The sequence below is a fragment of the Trachurus trachurus genome (genome assembly GCF_905171665.1).
Source record: "Trachurus trachurus genome assembly, chromosome: 13".
Classification (NCBI taxonomy): Eukaryota; Metazoa; Chordata; class Actinopteri; order Carangiformes; family Carangidae; genus Trachurus; species Trachurus trachurus.
In genome coordinates, this window is record NC_139892.1 from 32,913,775 (window position 1) to 32,936,603 (window position 22,829).

Here is a 22,829-nt window from a genome sequence, read left to right on the forward strand (position 1 = left end):
ACAGAAATGGATGCCAAAAGATGTGTGTTCCAAGACGATCGATGATCTTCATCATTGTTGTCTCCAAAAGATGAATTGATTCTGAACTTCAGTCAAATGTTCAGTCAACATTTTAGTAATGCCTCTTTGAAGTTGAAATGTTCAAGACCGCCACATCAGTGTAGACTCCCTGAGAGTCAACACAGGCAGACAACCTTTGCATAGGTCACAATAGCACAACCAGGGTTCAAGGTGAAGAAACCCAAGTTCTAGTGGATGTCAAGAACGTCTCAAACCCCTGAGAAATGAGAAGTGTCCCTGGCTAGCTCTCAGCCAGTTTATCCAAGCTGAACAACAAGACATGTCAGCCATGACTAGACGCATAGACTTTAATTTAACAAGTATACATATTTTCAAGGTTTAAAACTCTTTAGACGCAGAACTGTCCTCTTTGGGTGGGCCCTTGGTCTTCTTGGGGAGAAGGCTTGCCTGGATATTTGGGATGACACCACCCTCGGAGATTGTAACCCCTGCCAGCAGCTTGTTGAGCTCCTCGTCATTTTTCACGGCCAACAAGATGTGACGAGGAGCAGGGCCGGCCGCTGGCATAAACACTCTATGCGGTTGTTTAGGGCCACAGCCGTTAGGTGGGGGGCCACATGTTCAGAAAGGTACCGGGGTTCATTCAAGTCATTTAAACATCCTGAGGTCTGCACGTGCACGCTATGAGCTTTATATGTAATTTGAAGTCAATATTCAGCTTCTTTTATCTCACATTTGAGACATTTGGTGAAAATAGAATGGCAGAATGACAACATTTGTGCTCAAAAAGCAATCTTACAAAATTTCATTTTAGACTTTCTACACTTATCTATTACTGTATTCATATCCTATTTCAAGCACCAAAAAAGTTCATTCTCATGACTGAAGGAGTGTTTTACAAGGGATTGGAAATTTTTCAAAAAGACATAAAACACTTGAGTATTGTTAAATCTGCAAGTATCTTAAAAAGATAAATTTAAGAAAATATGTAAAAGTCGAGAAAATGGCCTCAAACCTCAGAGGGCATAAACATGTCTGTATTCAGTTTTAAACAGTGATTTGGTGTTTGCGCTTAGAGTGGGCCACAAACAAAAATCTTGTTTAGGGCCACCAAAATCCTCCTCCAAGATGGCTGCGAGGTACACTGCTGCGCCAGTGCCGACTCGCCGACTGTACTGGCCTTTTTCTTGAGCCTGTGAATGCGGGCCACAGGGAAGGTGACCTCTGCCCTGGCGGAACGAGACACTTGACCCTTTGGTTCTGACACCTTTTTCTTTCCACGGCCGGACATCTTTAGTTTGAGTTGAGAGTAGGCCGTCGGTCTGAATAACAGACAGAGGAACAAAGATTAAAATATCAAATTAACATTTAAAAACTGAAGCCAATAAAACACAAATTAACCAGAGTCCTTAAAACTACACCAACCGGTCATTGACACTCACCAGTACTGGGCACGTCCTTCACACAGAGCGCAGCTACACACTGAGACAGGCTTAATTAATTAAGTGTAATTTGACATGTAGCCTACTTGTTGTTGATATGAATATTCCCCTGTCTGAATGGGGGATGTATACATTACTGTGTGGTTGGTTGTGGATTGGATAGTGTTTGTGCATGTGTGCGTATGGGTAGGAGGGGTGGGGGTTAAAGTGTAATGTTGCTGTTGTAGATATTGTGCTATTTGTCTTAATGTAATTTGCTACCTTTATAGGTCTCATTGCCGTGCCCCATCCGGCAGGGGGACTGCCAACGGAAATTAGCCTATTGGCTATAATTGGGTGCATTTACATTTTATCTTTTTTAAAATGTTCATTAATGTACACTGTCCCTCTCGAACAAATAAAGGAAAATGAAATGAATGAATGAATGAGACACAGAACACAACTTTTATACAAGTCAAGCAGTAACGTGCTGATTGATGACACCTGGCTCCTCGTGCTGCAGGGAGGCGGCTCACTCTCCTGCATTTTACAACTCTATCTGTAGGATATGTAGCCAACCTCAGTCTCATTGTGATGCATAACACAGCAAGAGTTTGTCTGTCAGATTAATGTGATGCAAACACATTTTACTTTTATGCACAACCCACGATGTCGTGCATGGAGGAAATCCCAATTATCCAAAAGCCAAACACCTGCGTGAGTTGAGTCTGAGCCTGCAAGTTGTGAGGGAGAAATCACAGCAACTGGACAATGTGTGGAATTTATAGCAGCTAAATCTATGCTAATTTATGTTGGATTTATAACTGACAGTAGCACAGTTCTGAGGTACTTGTACTTGAGTATTTCCATTAATGCAACTTTAATCTTCCGCTTAGAGACAAGCGCTATACTTTTTACTTTTATACTTTTATCTTTGCAACCATTATGTGTTTTTGCTGACTTTGAAGATTCAACATACAAATCTGATACTGAGACAATGGGTCACACACATCCTCTGCATCAGAGCAACAGCCTCAGACTCAAAGCAAAATCATCATGTTTTTTTTGTCTGTTTTTGGTACTAATTTGTCAGTAATCAGTCCATGATGAATTTATTCAATAGACATAAAACTCCAAGTCAGAGGTGATGAAACTTCACCTGCTTCACAACAAAGATGTTGTTAAATGTAAAAAAACAAAAAAAAACAAATCCAAATCAATCTCAACATGCTACAACATGCCTTCTCAAAATATATTTGTTAAAATCGTGGCAGTCATTACTCATCTTTAGCAGTGGCAGTCATTACTCATCTTTACAGTATACATGACACATGCATGTTCATTAATTTGAGAATTTGATGGTAGGCTATATGTACCCTGAGCAGGAGATAGCAGCATGGAAAACCACCAGCAGCAGGTGGCAGCACAGTCCTCAGATTTACCCTGCAGTCAGTGGCAGTCAGTCTTAATTATTTTTGTCAACTCTTGAGACATTTTTAATGGAGCACTCAGAGGTGTCGTGATCCTTCACTTTTTGATTGGGTGCTTGACCCTCCCTGAGTGCCAAAATGTGCTCACCAAGTAAATGCTTGACGGAGCGATGACTCACATCTCACCATGATGTATAGGCTACAACATCAAGTGTTTCGTTCTGACATGCTCAACACACACACACACACACACACACACACACACACACACACACACACACACACACACACACACACACACACACACACACACACACACACACACACACACACACACACACACACACACACACAGATCATTCACCTTTAAAACTCACTCCAACAACAACCCAAGGTCTTTTTTTTTTTTTAAAGATATATTTTGTGTGTTTAGTGCTTTTATTCTAACAGCACAGAATGAAAGAAATCAGGGGAGAAAGAGATGGGGATGATACAGTATGCAGCAAAGGGCCTGAGTCGGATTTGAACCCGGGCTGCTATGGTTAGGACTGTGCCTACATGGGCTGCACTGGGGTGCCTCATGCAGGGTGTATTTTATACCAGAAACAAAATGAGAAGTGTCCCTGGCTACTGAAGCTCTCAGCCAGTTTATCCAAGCTGAACAACAAGACACAGGGAAGGTGAGCCCCGCCCTGGCGGAACGAGACACTTGACCCTTTGGTTCTGGCACCTTTTTCTTTCCACGGCCGGACATCTTTAGTTTGAGTTGAGAGTAGGCCGCCGGTCTGAATAACGGATAGGAGAAAGATTGAAATATCAAATTAACATTTAAAAACTGAAGCCAATAAAACACAAATTAACCAGAGTCCTTAAACTACACCAACCGGTCATTGACACTCACCAGTACTGGGCACGTCCTTCACACAGAGAGCAGCTACACACTGAGACACAGAACACAACTTTTATACAAGGCAAGCAGTAACGTACACACGGGAATGGGAACATACACAGATTATTAATTGGACCATTTCCTATTAAACTTGATTGTCTTACACTGTCTTCTGTCTGATTTGCAGTTTTCATGTTTGTTAAGGCCCTGGAGAATTGTCGAGAACTTTTAACTCAAGTTCACTGCTCCAAACAAGGACTTTGCAGTTACTTGAGGCTCATAGTGTACAAAGTGGATCTGACCTTGTTAAACTAAAAGTAAATATTTCAACATTACACCTGAGCCACATTAGATTTCCAATTGTTTTCTCAGCTTCTCTTTGCTTAAGCTAATTGATGGGTTGCTCTGTCATTGTCGGTGTCCTCACTGCCAAATTTGCAACAAGCTTCGTCCTTTGTACCACTTCTTCTACCCCATGTACCGACAGTGAGAGATGGAAGAAAGAGAGAGAAAGAGAGGGAGATGGAGAGGGAGAGAGAGAGAGAGAGACGTTTTGACCGTTTGTGTTCACTTTAAAATATGGCAAGGGGCCAAAGGCAGAGCAATGGGAAGACAAATTAAGAAGGGACCTTCCCAGCAGGTTGTCCTTGGACAGATTGGATGTGATTCTGTTCAACCTCTCAACATCCTCCTAACGCAAAGAGGACAGGACGAGGCTCACAAGCTGTCACAGAGCAGATCTCCACACATGTCCCTGCAGCCTAACTCTCAAGTATGTGAATTATAAAGCCAGGACACACATTGAACTGGTTCCTAATACAATTTATTTGCACTCAGCAGAGACTACATCACTGTATGAGACTGTAAGCTGTAGCTTTTCATCATGTGAAATGTCATCATCGAGACAAGCCATTTGTTTCTGTGCAGTTCTCTTGAGAGTCTTCATCTGGATAAAGGCTGAAGGTCCTCTCTATTTATTAGCAACTGTAGCTACTAACACTGAGGTTTGCAGTCTGCTGCCGAGCGAGGAGAGGAGATGAAAGGAGGAGCGGAGGAAGCTGAGAAATGATCCAAACATAAGATTAAATCCAGAAATTGACGGCAAAACCAGACAGGGAAATCTCTAACAAGATTCCTTTTGTGTCTGCTAACTTGAGATAATTTAGATGAGATAGTTTATACTTCCTTGGAATAGTTGAGTTTGCATGTAAGTCTTTTTCTCTGTGCCACACAGGTGGACAGGTAAACAGCAAAGGCAGCCTCGCTGTCTTTCACTGACTCAGGCCTCTTCCTCTTCTCCCTGAACAGTAATAAATCTGTAAATGTGGCTTTTAGGAGGATTATGCTGTTACTTTGACTTCTAGTTTTTCCCCTTTCCTCAGCTTTATGGAGATGTCAGCAGTGGACTACAGGAGATTGTGTCTTTGGAAAGCAATTCATCTTCAACATGAAACCAACTCAGGGGTTAGTGACTTCTTCCATATCTGCAGACTTCCTTGTACGATTATAGACGTACTTATACATGGAAAGGCGTTGATATTTGAATTCCTGCCAATTTTTATTGCAACTGTCCACCTCACTCATAAATTGCAAAATGACAGCGACACCGGAGACCTGACAGCAGAAAAATGTGTTGAATACGCCCGTCCCCTCATGTAATCTGAAGTTAATAAAGAGACAATTAATGTGAGGTGGCCCAGACTGTAATTGGAGAGTGAGTCATTCTCAGAGAGGATCCACTTTAATTATGAAACCTTATGGACACCCACAGTGCAGCCTGGTGTCCCGAGGCCCTAGGATCCTTAGGTGCTTAAAGCCTGTCGCCTCCTGATTGTTTTTCCATGACTTCTTCTCTGTAGGCTCACTCCCATTAAAAAAAGGAGACACAGCCATTGAAAACTATGCCTTAGAGTTATTTCCCTGGTGAAACTTGAACATTCTGTGTTTATTTTTTTTATGTGCAAGTTTTCATTCATATGAGCATTAACCCCACTGCTCTGAAGCAGCTTTTAAAGGAATAGGTTTACGTTTTGGGGGACACTCTTCTTTGCCTTCTTGCCAAGAGTTTTATGAGGAGACTGGTGCCACTCACATTCAAAATAAAGCAACCGCCTGCAGGTGCTGCGGTGTACCTTTTTATAAAGACTGAAAACAGCAGCAAGCAGCTGGCTTGGCTCTGTCTAAAGCTGCTGGTAGGCGTATTTTGGTCAATCATCAATCTTCTGCTACAACTCCCTGCAAGAAAGCAAAAAAATGTGTATCTCCAAAAATTTCAATTTTTTTTTTTAAAGAACTAAGGAGCAGAGAGAAACAGCACTAAAGGTCACTAAAGGTCATAAAATCACACACTGGACCTTTCAGACTAATAATTCAAAGATGAAGAATTAATGCTAAGACTCTAGTTTTTAAATACTTTGGATTAAACTCAACGTACTCAGTGGCTGACATGTAAAATCAATTCCGTGCATAGATTTTCAGATTCCACATTTTCTCAATAATGAATGAACAGACTCAGGTGTGCTCTCCCAGTTCCTCTGCCTTGATGTGCGGGCCAATTCTTCCCTTTGACAAGCCTCCAGATCCACCAACACACCGCTGGGATGTGAAGAAAACCTGGAGAATCCCTTTAACACTTGTGGTATTAGAGGTTTGCTGCTCATTTTTCTTCAGCATTGGCAACATAAATTACCCCGGCGTGTTCTGTAGCTCCAGGAATGCACAAATGCTGCACAGTCTGGATGATGATTTCCCCCGAATTTTTCTCAAATAATTAACAATTCTTAATTCTTTTGTGTTCTTAATGAAAATATACCTACATATTTCTATTGTCCTACCGCAGTTTGCAGGTTGTTTGAATTTTACAACAATTTTGTGGGCCACTAAGGGCACTTCCATGGTCAAATGAACAAGTCTGCGATGACTCTGGATTCATTAGCTGCTGCTTGAGGGAGGTCACTGCTGCTCCACTGGCTTGTAAAATCGGAGACCCATTAGCTGATGCTCATATTGTTCATGAGGATCAGCTGTTGCATCTGCTTCTTTACATTCTGAGCGGATGCTGTTTCCGAACTTGCTGAACCTCTTTGCTGAGCAGAGCAAGTGGACTCACTTAGTGTAACTTCACGCTCTAGACTGTGCTGATAACTCAGAGCCCACTGGGTTCATGTTTTACAGTGTAAAAAACAAATAAATTATGATGCAATAATATGGAATCGCTTTTTGTACAAAAGTATATTTTGATGTACATTTTTGTCTTCTTCAGTTTAATGTATTTTACTTTTAACAGAGTATTTATACACTGTTACCCTTAGTAAAATATCCACCACAGTGTAAAGAGCTCCAGCGTGCCTGAGGGGCAATTTGATTTACACGTAGTATTCAAATAAGCGGTAATGTAAAACTGATATGATGAGATGGTATTTAAAAGAACTGATGAAATAACTGAGATAAGGAACAGCCCTCTCATATTCATATTCACAGCAGTAACATCACAGACACTCTGTGAAAATAATAAGTCATAGGATAAAAAAGAGCTCATAAAAACACCTCATATTCTTGTTAGTGGCACCTTGAGGGAGGAGGAAGCAAACTTAATTCACTCCATTCACCACCAGCCTCATAAAGAGAGAGGGGATGGGGTTAATCATCGTGTGGTAGCTACTCAGGGCAGGGCTGACCTTGTTGACCAGATGGACTGATACTGGCTCTCCTCACCTCAAATGATCAGTCATTATAGTCCAACAGGTTTTCATTCTGCTATGTGATGAGGTAGTTTCTCTTGTTGTTGATACTCTCCTCTCCTCTCCTCTCCTCTCCTCTCCTCTCCTCTCCTCTCCTCTCCTCTCCTCTCCTCTCCTCTCCTCTCCTCTCCTCTCCTCTCCTCTCACTTTTACTCTTTCCTCATCTTTTGCATCACTCTACGCATCTTTTATCCTCCTCAGGTCCTAAGCCAGCTGTGATGGCTACCATATGTCCATACCACATGTCACCGGTTTCCCAATAAAAAAAAAAAAACTCACTTCCCTTTTTTAAACTTTAGGAAAACACAGGGTGGACCTTGGGAGATATAAAATTGAGGTAGGATTTGATTTGGCACTGAGCACCTGTGTGTGGGGATTGACCAGAAGAAGACAGGCACCGCAAATCCACTGCCACGTAATTAGAAGAAGACGGAAGAACCAAGGACAAAGAGATTTTCCATCATCCACCCAGCCACCCATCCGTCCATCCCACCTGTACAAAACTCCCATTCCTCCCTCCTTTTAATTCCTCCATCTGTTTTCTCTCTTTCCTTTCTCTCTCTTTCTCTCTCTCTCTTTCTCAGCCATAACTTCTTTTGGCTCTCATTCACACTATTCTCCACTGTATAACTCATTTTTTTCAATGTAATTCTCTTCCTGTCCTCTCTCTCCTCCTTACACCCTTGGTACCTCATCATCCAATACACACACATGCACACACACACGCATGCACACACACATGCACGCACACACACATACACACACACACAGTGGCATGCACACACTTCATTTCTTTAAATATTCATTTCCGTCTGTCTCTGATGTGTTTTGTGAAGTTTCCTGTTCCTAGCCCTCCCGCTTCCCTGAGAACCGCCATGTAGGAAGTGGCAGTCCTGGCGCTTGTTCCTCCTTCCCCTTTGAACGGTCACATTCCCACCTTACAGAGATGGAGAGATGGAGAGAGGGAGAGAGAGGGAGCGGGAAAGAGAGAAATGGATGTCTGCCACAGAGGCTTTTGGATTCGGTTTCAAAAATTGTTGTTGCGATTTTCCCAGACAATATCACCTTCTTTAACGGCCAACCTGCACCACCCTGCTTGCTAATAAACTCAACATATTTCTCAATTTCACAGTTGGAGGGATCTCAGAATATCTCTAATTCTTTTGACAGAAACAATTCCCAGGTTGTCCCTCAGGAAGTTATAGACCTTATTCACACGACAACCATTTTCCTCCAATGTCACACCGAGGGTTGGAAGCCTCTTTAAGCCACTTTAAAGCAGAAGTAAGTGGTCCGGTCGTTTTCGCTAATGCTGCGTTCCAGGCAGGCTTTTGAAATCGTAAATTACAGCTTCAAGTCACAACTTACGACTTTGTAGCGTTTCAGGCAACCCACTCGTGTTTCTCCGACCTGTTTTACCGGTGAAAGTCACTATAACGGCCACTCGTAACTTCCGACCGGTGAACTCGTACCAGATCGAACTGGTACGACTTCACGGTCGGAAAAATACGAGTTTCCTTGAACGCACCATAACAGTCCTCGTCCCTACGTCGCCACATTCACGCGCATCCCTTGGCTGCACACACAGCCCTGCATGCCGTTCTCTCTCCTCATTGGATAAAAACTGTAGGATACGATAAATGTTTTCTCCTCGACTCAGAGCAGAGCAGAGTGACTGACAGACCCGTGTTTCAGACCAAACACTCTATGTAAGTGATTGCTGTCGGAAGATATAACTATTTAAGACTTATATTAACACAAATATATCACTTACTTCTGCTTTAATATTCCTGAGTAAATCCTATGGGAGAAATGGTGTGATGGTAGAAAAACTCAACTTATTTAAATTTGACCAAATAGATACATGGGCAGATGAATTGACAAGGATCCTCAGAGGGAAAATAATGATCCAGAGACGTGTTTGAATTTTACACCCATGATATTGAAGGTTAGCTGTGCAAGGAACGTAAATGTCAGTGTGAATGTCGCTAAGGTTGTCAGGTGACAAATGTGTTATGCCAATATTAAACATTAACTAACTAATTACATTATTTTGCATCAAGCTGCATGTATTTTTTTTTTTTAATTTCCAACAGTTGTTGCTGAAATAAATGATTGCTGTTTTACAGTTTCACAAAGATCAAGAGTAACAGATTACAATTTTATTTCTATTTCAGTCAAAGCTGCAGATAAAAGTACCACCACTGACATACAGGATATCCATGTTTTCAGTTGCTGTTTGGTAATGGCGAAATGACAACGATTTGTCATATTCCCAACATTTATATGAGTTACAACTTGGTACACAAAAGTCGAACATCGTCCTTTCAGCGACTGAATTCTGAGTTTCCCATTGGCGTGATGTCAGAGGAATATAGCCGTCATGTGAATATGGTCTTAAAAATGTTTTTCCCAACATAAGCATATGAATCTGTGCATTTCATTTTGGACAGAAAACATTCATCAATCTATCCTCTTTTCTCTGTCAGGGTGGAGAATAACTTGTGATTCTTGTGCCACATTTTCACACGCTAACACCAGGGATTCAGAAACTGTCAGGAAGCACAACTTGAGAGGAGCTGCTAACTCTCAGCCGGGGAAACCCTCCAGAGTCTCTGTGATGCTCTGATGCGGATAATGAGCTGCTGAAAGTTCAGAGAGAGGAAGCAGAGGGACTTGGATTTCTGTGTAACACATTTGGCTGCTTGTTCAGTTTTAAGGCACAGTCAAAGTGCTGCTACGCTGGGAGCATGCTGCTAGTTAGCTCACTGAACTTCAAGAGGTGCCACGGTAGCGATTTATTGTCCATGCATGCTCCCATATGGTGTAATTTGAGTGTGCATGGCCTCTAGTGATCTACTGTACACTGTCACCGTCTGAGGTACAATGAGCAAATTAAAAAGGTAGCTCAAGTACACTCTGGGTGTGCTAGAGTATATTTAGTTTGTTTCTGGCAATGCAACATTCTGCAGAGTAATGATACAGTACAACACTTCGCATGCTGAACCTGAATGCTGAAAGTTTTACCTATCTTAGCTTACCTTATACCTATCTATATCTATACCTATACCTATACCTATACCTTACCTTACCTTACCTTACCTTACCTTACACCTTACCTTACCCTACCATATAGTTAATTTTCTCCATTTTGCCTAAAAATCATATCAGAAATGATGGCTCCATCAGCCATTGAGACAAATGTATTGTGCAGTGAGTAGCCTATTTTTCACTGACAGTATAAATACCCTCAAACAGCTCAATGAGCTGGGTAGAAACCTTAAAGCATGGCATGTGAACTTGTCTAAAAAACGCTCTACAAACCCCACCTGCTTTTTTGGGGGTGGGGGGGTGTACAATTATGAGCTAAACTATCATACCCTCCTTCATTCTGAATTTTCCAGCCCTGACCAATGTTGCATTGATGTCTTTTAATGGTATATGACACTAATTTGTAGGGCATTTATAAAACCACTACCCACTAACTTTTCCCGAGGGAATCCACCATTTGCAGTGATTCCATTGGAATTATTTGATCATGTTGTTAAATTTTGATGGTTTGAATACTAGTGACCAGACCTTTAAAACTCCTGTTCTTTGCCATAGACTGCTTCCTCTTCTCCATCGGCCTTTTCACGCCCTTCCGCCACATCATCCTTTCCTCATATCTGGACTACATGACGCCCCAGGCCTGTCCCTCCCTGGCCTGTCAATATATATAAAAATAACTGGCCGTGGGATTCGGGCCTGTATGATGACAGCTCAAGGCTGTCGTAAGAGCTTGTGTTTGTTTGCGTGCAGGTCTGTGTGTGTTTGTGAGTTTAAGAGGGAAGAACAGATGCTCTCGTAGCTGCGGGCTTGGTTTTCTCATTCTGGCTACAAAAAGACCTGTGATTTATGTTATTGTGCTGATGCTTGGGCCAAAACAAGACAGGAAGAGGGATGAGGGGACTGAGGGATGGAAGGAGGGGCCACTGGACGGAGAATAGTGTTGATTACTCAATTGTGGCTCTATGCAAGAACCTGGGATGTTATGTGCTGGTATAGGTGAGCTTTTCCTATACAAATTATCATTATAATGACTCATTAAATGTAAGGAAATGCGTCTATTCATTATCATCAATCATCAAAAATGATGGCTCTCCAGTGGTGTTTTCCAACTCACAATAGACTAAAAATCAAAAACTAGGCCCTCGTCAGTCCATGTATGACATGGACAGCGTTTGGCTATTTTTTAAAGGGCACATCATGCAATAACAGGAAACCAATCTGTGAGAGCATCTATGTGGCAGGAAAAAGAGAAACCAAATTGTGAAAAAAGCAAAACAAATGAAATCTAAGAAAAATGGGGGATACAATAATTGTGTGTGATTATCTGTTCAGTTTGTTATTGAGACGGCTCACAGCAGCTGTTGGACAAATTATGGGACCGTGGCTGTTTCAAACATTTAATCCTCTTTGATTGACATTTAAATATCCCATAGCTGACTGATTTTTATGAACGTTAATACAAACAGCAGTAGTTGCACACTGGCCAGACAATGATTTTTTATGTCTGATTTGCAGTGATTTGGCTATTGCTGGATTCCTTATACGTCTGTATAATGGATACACTCACACTTCCTCCTGCTGTGGTTACCATTGTCTGTGGATTTATTGAGTCAACCCTCCCAGCCCTTGGTTCCTGAACAGCTTCCTAAATAAATTAATTCAAATGGAGTGTGAAGGATGTTTATACAACATGTTTTTTTGGTGTTTTCATGCTGTGACCAAACCACAGTCAGGATGTGTCTCTCTCTCCCAATAAAAAATACGGCTATTTCATATCAAGTAAGCATTTTTGTAATGATTTTTCACTCAATTCTATTTCCAGGAATCTTCATAATAAGTATAATATGGACACCTGCTATAGTGCTCATTGTTATTACAACAGGCTTTGTTGAAATGCCATGGAAATGCTCCATGGCCTCTTGGCTGGCTTCTCCTCTCTTCCTTCCTACTAGCTGTTGTCGCAATCTGCCAAATGTGAGGTACATAGCATCCCCACATAATCACACACACACATGATCTTGACTCAGACCAAGTTTTGGGAATCCGCAAGACCATGTGGCAGCTTGTTTTTATTTAAAGAGGGTACATGTTTCCAGTAAACCGCTGATCTTGGCCGGATATCTGGTTGATTGTGAAGTTGTCTGGATTTTGAATTAAAGTGAAGTTTGTGTATTCAACACAACCAGGGAAAGGTCAAAACAGGGAGGAGGAGACAACTATTAAAGAAATGAGAGGAAGAATACTGTCAACAACTTTATTTTTAGTGCAGCCAGTTAAGCCCTGCCCCCCTTACAGCCCGGCGATGCAGTTTGACTGGCATATATATAGGCTACTAGGCAGGTAAAGAAGGAATAGGGAACAGGTGAGCAGATGGGCGTGGAGAGATCAGGTGACTAGAGAGGAGGAACAGGGCCAAGGTTACTGCAGGTTAAGTGTGAGAAACAGGGTCTGAAATGAGAGGGCACTTTAGTGAATGATGGCAAAGCAGGAAGAGAATGAATGAATAACCGAATGAACTGGGACAATACAGACAGTTTAATTATTTCCTCAGGAACCGAGAGGTCAACTAGTTCTCTGAAATGATTTAGTTGATCATTATTTAGCTGATTAGTTATAGCAAAACATGTTGAGCAAGTCTCATCTGGAAATATTTGTTATTTTCCAGATTTTCTATAATAATAATGTAAAAATTTTAGATTTTTAACTGAAATTGAAACACTATGCTTTGTGTGTTTTAATGTGGCCTTGATTGGCTAGACCTTGCCTGTTAGTTGTTTGACATGCAGCAAGAACAATAAAGGGAGGATATATGTCATGGGGAATGTTTTCTTTTTCATCCAGCAATTTATTTTAGTACATTTATGATCGATCAGATTATTTAGTCAGAATTAGGACAGCTGCCAAATTTTCCTATTGGGAGATTCAGCCTTAATGCACAAGGTCCAGAGGATGGCACCAGCTAGATTAGATGAAAAAAGAAAGGAAAAAACCTGAATGTAATTGTAATGCACTACGTGGCCTAATGGTCAGTAACTTCTCTTCGTAGTACTAGTTTACAAATGAGCTAATGATTGCAACCTACATCAGCGCAGAAGAATTTGTAACACAGCGTATGTCTTACATAACACACACACTTGACACCTCCTAACACTGTATCCTGCTGTTGATACAGCCCCATGTCGGCCTTTGCAGAAAAATCAAAGCCTGACCAACCAGTTGCATCTAGTTATCGTTTACCAAGTTTTGATTGGACAGCTGCTGCTCGGGGGAGGGATCTGTCAGCCATTAAATTTACTACAGAGTCTTTTACCACACACGGAGATTCAAAGGGCTGGACGTTGCTAAATTGTTTTTTTAAGGAATAGTTTACATTTTAGAAAGTTTTTGGGTGTGTCATCGAAGCTTTCCTCAGATATCATGCTGTTCATTTAAGAGTATTATTAAGGCCAAATTTGTGGTTTGGGATTAGCATTCCTGACATTCCCTTAGGAGTCTCAGCTCATCTCTTAATTTTCAAACAGAGTCTCTACATAGCCCACCAGTGAAGATTAGAGGGTATATATCAGTCTTTCCATCGCTTTGTCTTCATACTGTTCCCACCCTTCCTCCCTTTGGAGTTACAGTTAGCGCGGCTGGAAACAAGCTCATAGCTTAAGGGGAAAGGAACGAAGGAAACCCTTTTCCTCCACACCGGGCCAATGCTTTCTTCCCAATGGGTGCATAATGGCGATGTGAGCTGAGTCAGGAGGCATGTTGTCCGTTACCTTTGCTCAGAGGGGTGGAAGAGGGTGTCTAATGTAATGCACATTATCAAGCCTTAAAATAAAAAATAAAAAATACAACCCTTCGGGAAGGTGGGAGTATTGACAGCTCTTCACAGAAAGCACGTGAGCCGACATACCAGTGTTTTTGAATTAGTCATTACAGTAAGCTTGACTTCATGTGTGGGATTCGATTACGCTGTTGTTCCAGGAATGTTTTGATCTTTTTGGTCATGTCCATTGTATATAGATTATAGGCTACGAACATCTCTTTATATTACTAGATCCACCCCATTTATGCCAGTGAGGGTTACACCTCTCCGTATAATGTCATTCAGTTCAACGGCATCACAAACTACATGTCTAAAATGACCATGAAGTTGAATTATCACCCCTCTACATCAGTCTCAACAAAAGCTCGACATTATAACCTTGGCTGGAGGAGGATTTACAGCACGACTGCATTAGTTTTCATTTGCTGTATAAACTGGCATCTGAGTGTGTGTCACTCAGCGCCAGGGTCTGCCTCTCTAAAGTGTGTGTTGTAATTTTCAAATGACAGCGGAGTTCAGTGGTGCATAGGCTTTGAGTGATTCAGGGTACTCAGACACCACTTCTCAGATGTGTTCACCGTTCACTGAATTTCTCTTCAGGGGCTTCACTAATAAAAATAAAAATTTAAACGTGCGTAGTAAAAGAAATAATAAAACTTCACCATCCTTACCCCCCAAAATGAAAGGTCAAACATAGAAGAAAACAGAGCAGACAAACCACAAAAAAGGGGAAGAGGGTGGAGGAGGGAGAGGTGAAGAGCAGGAGGAGGAGGGGGGGAGGGGGGGGGGAGGGGAGGTGGAGGGAAGAAAATGTGAGATCAGGCCCAAATCTGTGGGGAAGCGGTAGCTTGGGCCGGACGAGTTCACAGATGTTTTAAAGTGCTAATCTAATCTTTATGCCAGGCCTCCCCCCTCCTCTCTCTTTTTCTTTCCCCTCTCCCCGTCTCAGTTTTTTTTTTCCTTTTCCTCCTTTTACTTTTTTTTCAGAGCAAAGTTGGAAAGGCTGCGGCCTGTGTTAATGCATCTCAGGAGCATCATGTACTGCTGCTGCTTGGTGATGAGCCCTAGTTATTCATGCGCCTGTTATCAGGGCTGTGTTCAGACTCAGACACATGTGCGATTGCAATGAAGGAGTCTGGACCTGAGAAACAGGATAATGAAAAATGACTTTGCACAGAGCTGCTTATAAGAGAGGGATGAAAGGGAGGCAAAGTGAGCAAGAGGGGGGTTTGTCTTTTCTTTTTTAAGAATATCACCCATGCTGATCATTTATCAAGTTCAATGACCTTTCTTTTTTTACACTCTGACACCTTATTGGTCCACAGACTTCGCCTGTTACTCACGCTCTGCCAGGACTGTGTTGTATTGGTAATAAATGGCTCCGATACAGGATGAAAGGTAGGGGGGGGGGTTACATTGACCTCTCATGTTTGGGAGACTAATAAATTTTCGGCCCCACTTTTGAGTTTTAACTCATTTCCTCCCCTTGTCACTCTTTTCCTTGATTTCCCCTTTTGCTTTTTCTGCCTTCCTCCCTCATGTTGTGCGATACGAGGGAGACGCAGAGTCAGACAGCGGCCTCATTGAAACACACTGACAGCTCCCTCGGATTCAGCGGATGTCGTCGCACAGGAGTTAATCTCACTCTGCAGAATTTAAAAGCAAACCCAAATCCTGTGGTTTTAAGCCTCTAGACAAGAAACAAAGAGACTACTGCCAGAAAAATCCCCCAGGTCACAAAACCTGGAAATCGAGCCAGAGATTAGACGTACATGTGGAAGTGTGAAAAGAAAGAAAGCACTGAATCACTTTTTTTTCTCCTGCATGATGACTTGAGTTGTTAATTACTTACAGGTTTGACAGATTGTATACCCACATTTTGATTTTGATTTTATTTATTTCACTGTTACTTTCCTATACTTATTGTTATTCTTCTTCATTTGGTTTAGGGGGAATGAGTAGATTCCTCGTTGTTCAGTCGGGTGTTTGTGTCCCGGGTTAATCCTATGACGGGGCATTCCCACCACTGACTCCTGGTTGCCAACCACGTAGCGCTTTGAATGTGCAAGTCATAAAACACACCATGATGAGTCCGACCTGGCAGATGCCACTGAAGCTCCAATCACTCACATCCCTCCCCTCTCTGTCTCTCTCTCTCCTTTGCCCCTGCCCTTCTCTCTCTCTCTCTCTCTCTCTCTCCCTTTTCCGGTGTGTACGGCTAAACATCTGGAGAAGAGTGATATCCTCCAAGTAAACAGACCAACAGCTGTCCACCAGCTCCTCTCTTTCCCCCTCTCCATCTCTCTTCCTTCATCACTTGATTCTTCCTGCTTATATCTCTCTTCTCCTTCCTTCTCCTCATAGGCTGTACGACAGTTTCTGTTTCGCGCCCATTCTCCCCCCTCCTCTCTGTTTGTTTTTTGTCTCTTAGGCTCATCAACAACAAGTAAGCATCAGTGGATGTGTTTATGCTGCTGTTACCCCGAGGACACAACTTGAGAGAAGGCTTTGGTTAAACTCCTGATTACATATCTTTCCTGGAACACGGACACAGCTACAAAAATCAAAGGGACAATTCATATCTATAACAAGATGAATCCACATTTGATGGTTTTCTCATCCATTCAGTCAGTAACAATATTATAGCACTCAGCAACCTCATCTCTGTGGGCTGGAAACATGCCTACGCTGTCAAAAAAGAAGTGTAATTGGGTAAAAAAAAAACATAGAAACGGTCACATAATCATTAAAAGTACAGGTCTTGAACAAACAGAGGCCTGTTTCACAGAGTGAGCCCTGCCAGCAGACTGTAAATCGTGACAGTGTGTTGCATTTGCTTTTGTCAGAATGACCAACGAATCACCAACATTTCAGATGTGCTCACTTCCTGGTTTCCCTCCAGATAAAGTGGTAAAGCCAGACTGTTGGATCGTTTACAACCTTCCCGATCATATGACCTTTCACGTCACACACATGTTGTAGTGATATTTTTGTGCTTCCAGAGCTCAGTGTTTACTTTGGTGAGTATACCTGATGGCCCCAACTGTGAAAATAACCTTAAATGTTCGTCGTTCCAGGGGGGGATTTAGAGCTCTCCACCCTCAGCATCTGTCTAATTAAAATCAAACTTAAGAATACATCCTCCCCGTCTCAACCCCAGTGGTATATTTCCCCAAACGAATGCCTTGAGTGTCGAAAGCAAATCAGAGGCGGTGAGAGAAGGCAGGAATAGCAGAAACGAGGGAAAGAATGAATGCAATTTCCATTCAAGCAGGGACAGCATCCGCATTGTGAAACACCTGTAAAAACATCATTTTTCATCCTTGAGCTGTAAGGGAACGGGAGGGGGGGGCTGGGAGGTTGAGATGAGATGAAGACATAAATGAGGAGATGGACAGATGACAGCAAAGGAAGAAAAAGAGTGGACGTGCAGGATATGCACACTGCTGCTGATTCATTCACTGTTTAAACCGATATCACTTTTGATTAAGATGTTATCTGCCGTTCGCATGAGTTTTCAGTCAGAAACCACAGACAAGGATGAATCTGGGACAACAGCTGGCCCCTTATGTAACCTCTGGACGGCTACATCAAACACACGTCTACATGGAGTTGGGGAAAGCGAGACGTACGTTCAGAGAGAGAGGGACGGACACAGCGGCCCTCCGCCGGGCTTCAGGGGTCAGCGTTCTGGCTCGAGACGCGCCTGCTTCAGGCCGGCCCGTCCTGCGTTTCGACGTGCTGCACCTGCCTCATTCTTCGACCCAGAGGTCCAGTTTTGCTCGCTCAGTTTCAGCATGAGTCTGTCTTTGAAGCTCACAGGCGAAACCCAAAACCCTCGCTATCTGTTTTATGTGTTCCAGATTGAAACCACCAACTCAGCAGCAGCAGCAGCGGCAGCAGCAGCAACTGGTAGATACATCCACATCTGTTACAGTGATTTGGGACACTATCATTTTATTGTGTGACACACTATATGTATCAAACTGCAATTTAGTGTACTTAAGGGGTTAGCATGATTGAAAACTGTTTCTGATGTCCAAAAGGGATTCTTTTGCAACCATTAAGGGCCTGTGACCCCGGCAGTGTAAGTGATGCCCTGGTTCTTCTGCCGCTGGTATATCACTGTCATGTTGGCTTTAATTTATCATCTCTGTTGAAAAAAATCTGCCATGACACACTCTTTGTATCAGTGTCTCGTTGCCAAAACCCACAAATTTTCACCAATACAGCTGATCTTCTCTAAGAAAAATAAGAAAAAAGGTTTTTTTGGGGGAAAAAAAGACATTTGTGATTTGTTGTAACGCAGAATCGCCAAAAACATCTCCAGTTTTCTGGGCCTTTCTCTCTGGTACTGATCCAAAATATGCTTTATACAGGTTACCATTAAAGGTTTCATATGTACAGTGGGTGGGCTGCACAGTTGACCCAGAAATCTGACGAGGAGAGGTGGGAGTGCTGCAGTTTCCGTGGACAGAGCGCTGGTAGGGAGCAGGATGGCAGTCTGCGGCGAACACCGAGGAACCTGAACACGAAGTGGGCGGTAAAGGAGTGGCGGGCCAGTCCTCATGAACTCTACACCCAGACTGCGCTGCTGCAGTGAACCACAAAGCAATCCCCACGCTTGCTGTCCATGTATGACACAGCTCACGTTGAGCTGTTCTTAGTGATATAGTATGTTGCTAAATAACTGGGACGTGCTCCAAAGTTCAGCTGCAGCACTGTTTGCTGACTTTACAGTCTGACTATATTTATGCAGGAGAGCCGAGTTTTTTTTTAGCCCAACACTGATTATTTTTTGAATATCTGGTTATTTGATGAAAATAACCAGCGACCATAAAAATGGAGAGAGAAGTTTACTACGACTCTCAAAGTACATTTCAATCACAGGGCTTACGATTCTGGTAATGCCAAAAAAAAGAAGGGATTTTATCATCTTTAGTGTAGATAAAATAACTTTTGTAATCTGGATCAATTAATTCTTCGCATCTGTAATGAGAAAGTGCTTTAAAATCACTTTTGTTTGGGTATTGTTGTATTACTTTATGAAATAACTGTAGTAGAGTCATTGTTGAGTTCTTAGAAAACAACTTTGGATGACTTCAGTGGCCACAACATAAACTTAATGGCTTGATTTCCAGGGACTTCTGGTGTGTGTTTCTATGTTGAGCAGATCATCAAAGGGGAAAATGGAAAAGGTAAGTCAGACTGGGGAGGAACCTCCAGTGGCCCCTCCAACTTCACAACCCTCTGGAGTAGGGAAATAGAATTTGCAGAAATTATTTTTAACAATGAGATTAATATACAAAACATTGGAAAACGCTTTGAACCTCAGTGTCTCTGAAGTCCCAGCAATGGGAATTTACTTTGTAAATCATTCAGTTGAAGTCGATCCAACTTCCCCTGCTGCCTTAATCCAAACTAGGTTACACAGACAATTTTCAAAATGTAAAACTGATTTATTTGAACAGAGCTACTTGGAAAAGACAGTTTAATAAACACAAGATGTTAAGTTAAAAGGTACTTTATTTGTCACATATACAGCTAGTACAGTGAAATTCTTTCTCTGCATTTAACCCATCCCTGAGGAGCAGTGGGCAGCCGCGGTGCAGCGCCCGGGGACCGACTCCAGATTATGAGCCAGTTCCTTGGTCAGGACCAGGCCCAGGACCTTCTTGCTGTGAGGCAACAGTGCTAACCACTGTGCCACCGTGCCGCCTGTTGAATTGACTTGTTTGGTCACACAGACAGTAACAACAGATGGACTTGTTTTGACTTGTTGACATTTACTCAGCTTAAAGACCTGATCCGAAGTTAAAGCTGCAGTGGTTGAAGCCACTTTGTACCAAAGTCAAGTCATCACAAAGACAACGTGTGAGTTATAATTTAACAAGAGCCTTTGTTAAACTATGGGGGCTAATCCTACCCCTGGGGTAAGCTAACCCTGACTTATCTTTGCATGAAAACACTCGTCATGTGAACTCATTCATTTATTCATTCTTTCGTCCTTTCAAGTCTAAAAACCTAAAGTAAAAACAACTTAGTTACATTAAGTAAAAACATGCTGTTCCTTTATGATGTTTTACAGTGCACCTATAATGTGGTTGTAATTACCAAATATTCCTCAAAGACCACGTCCACTCCTTGTGTGAAGAACTCTCTGTAATGCGAGGCATTTGTACTCCCTTCTGCTCTCCCCTCGCTTATCTGGCGTATATCACAGATAAATCCAGGCACCTGGTCAGCGGCCATATGTCCGGGCTGCCCTGTCGCAGGGAGTAACCCTCCACAGCTCCTCTGCAGGATTTATGGACTGAGGGAAGGTGTTCCTTGGGGTTGACTGGGTCAAGGCCGCTGCTACCCAGCCTCAAACAGACTGCACGCATGACAAGATAAGCCGGGTTTCATCCTGTCTTTGTGCTCCGCAACCTCCTCACCTGTAAGAATTCATGACCAGAGCACCTGTGAGAGGAAAAAGACTAAATGTGTTTCAGACATAGAGTAGATTTGAAATAGAGGCCACGTATAACAGATGACCGAGGTGTAATGAGCTATACTGTATCTCTCCCTAACCCTAACGCTAACCCCCCAAGGAGTAGGGAAACAGGAAACTTATGCAAGTTGTCTTTGAGTCAACCAGGGCCATTTAAAAGAAATATGAAGAAGATTTGATCGTAAATGTCTTCGGCATCATTAATACACCTTTCCCTGAACTTCAGCCTTAGAATCAAGGATACAAAAGGTCAAAGGTCATTGCTCAGTTGCTAAATTAACCACATACGTAGTTGTGAGGACTGTTCAAAATATCCTCATTTTCACAAAATGTCCCTTCCCTCTATGATCTATAACTCAAACTGTCCTCACAAAGATAGCAGTAAAAGAACACACACATGCACTCAGACACGCACACATTCCTACCTCACCAACAGTCGACGGTGGGACCACGCTTGTGGTCCAAGAAATACTAAATTTTTATTTCATATTATAACTGCAAACCTGGTTTTGCAATTTTCTTTTTTGTCAAGAGGTTACTTTGATAGATAGACCCTGGCAGATGTCCATCTATCCATCAAAGAGGGGGAACTCCACAGTCTGTCTGGTGAACACAGACTGGGACATGAAAACTTACAAAGGCTTTATTGATATCTTTGAAAATAAAAAAAGATAATTCAACTACACAAACTGTTTTTATGATTTAAACATTTAGCCTCGACAAATACTCTGGGAAGTAATCAGGAACACAGTGTATATAGGGCCAGGGCAGACTTCAGCCTGTGCTGCTGCTGAGATGTACAGTAGGCTATGCACTAAAATTACACTTAACAGTACACACTCACCTGTCACAACTCTCAAATCAAATCAAATCAAATCAAATCAAATCAAATCAAATCAAATCAAATAGCCTTTATTGTCATTGCAACAGACAAGTGCAACAAAATTTGTGGTGCCACATCCATTCCAGGGCTAAAACAGACTAAAACAAGCTAAAAAGGACAACCTCAATGACACGCATGTCACAACTCTCCTCCATGCTGCTGTAAAATGACAGCCAGTCATGGTTTTTCACCACCAACTCCCTGTTTCTATCTGTCTGAACTCACTCTGTGCAGCAGGATCAGCAATTAATCTCCAGGTACCAACAATCATCAGTGGTTTGGGATTTTTGGATTAATTTGTGGTCGCGGTCGGGTGTGGGGGTGGGGTCTCCGAGGTGCCTCTTTCCTGGGGCCTTAAAGGGATAGTTCATCCAAAATTCAAATTGCACTCATTACCTACTCACCCTCATGTCGACTAAGGGCTGGGAGAAATTTCAGAGTCCTCCGTGGCTTCTCTGAGTCACTGCATGTCCATATGACGGTTGCAAATGGGCCTCACTTTTCTTCGTCCAAAAAGACACACCAAAAAACATCCAAATGCCTGCATACTGCTCGTCTGTAATGTCCCTCTTGTACTGAAGCCCCAACATGACAAATTGTTCTGAAAAAAAAAAAAAAAGTGTATATTTTAAGCTTGTTTGTAGCTGAAGCTCCCAGCAATGCTCTTCCTGGTCCGTCCAAATCTCGCGTGATTTGCACTGACGCCGGCACAAATCGGTTTAGAGTCATAATCTGCACCTCTTGTGCATGTTTTTGGGCTGTGGAGCTGGAAAACCTGAGGAGAACCAGGAGAGCACCCACACAGGCACACAGAGAGCATGCCAACTCCACCTAGAAAGGCCCAGGGCTCGGGAAAGGGCTTTATGCACAACTCCACTACTTCCTGAACTTACATTATTGGACAAACTGATTAATCCAGGTGTGTCTGACTAGTCACAATGGTCAGACACACCTGGATTAATCAGTTTGTCCAATAATGTAAGACAGGAAATAAAGGAGCTTGTTTAAGTTCAGGAAGTAGTGGAGTTGTGCATAAAGCCTATATTGAACCCAGAACCTATAACTGCTGAGAGGGGCTAACCACTGC

At 42.4% G+C, this 22,829-nt stretch overlaps 2 protein-coding genes across 2 annotated transcripts in view; one reads left to right on the top strand and one right to left on the bottom strand.

Moving 5' to 3' along the window:
* The window catches only part of relb (v-rel avian reticuloendotheliosis viral oncogene homolog B), a 180,923-nt gene that overhangs the window by 82,121 nt on the left and 75,973 nt on the right, over positions 1–22,829 (top strand). The gene's annotated exons all lie outside the window — the stretch shown is intronic.
* LOC310996367 (histone H2A-like) lies at positions 400–1,312 on the bottom strand (the record flags this gene model as incomplete). The annotated part of the gene is made up of 2 exons (XM_083985744.1): positions 400–581; positions 1,165–1,312. 2 exons carry the CDS (start codon positions 1,310–1,312, stop codon positions 400–402), a joined length of 330 nt encoding a protein of 109 aa, XP_083841870.1.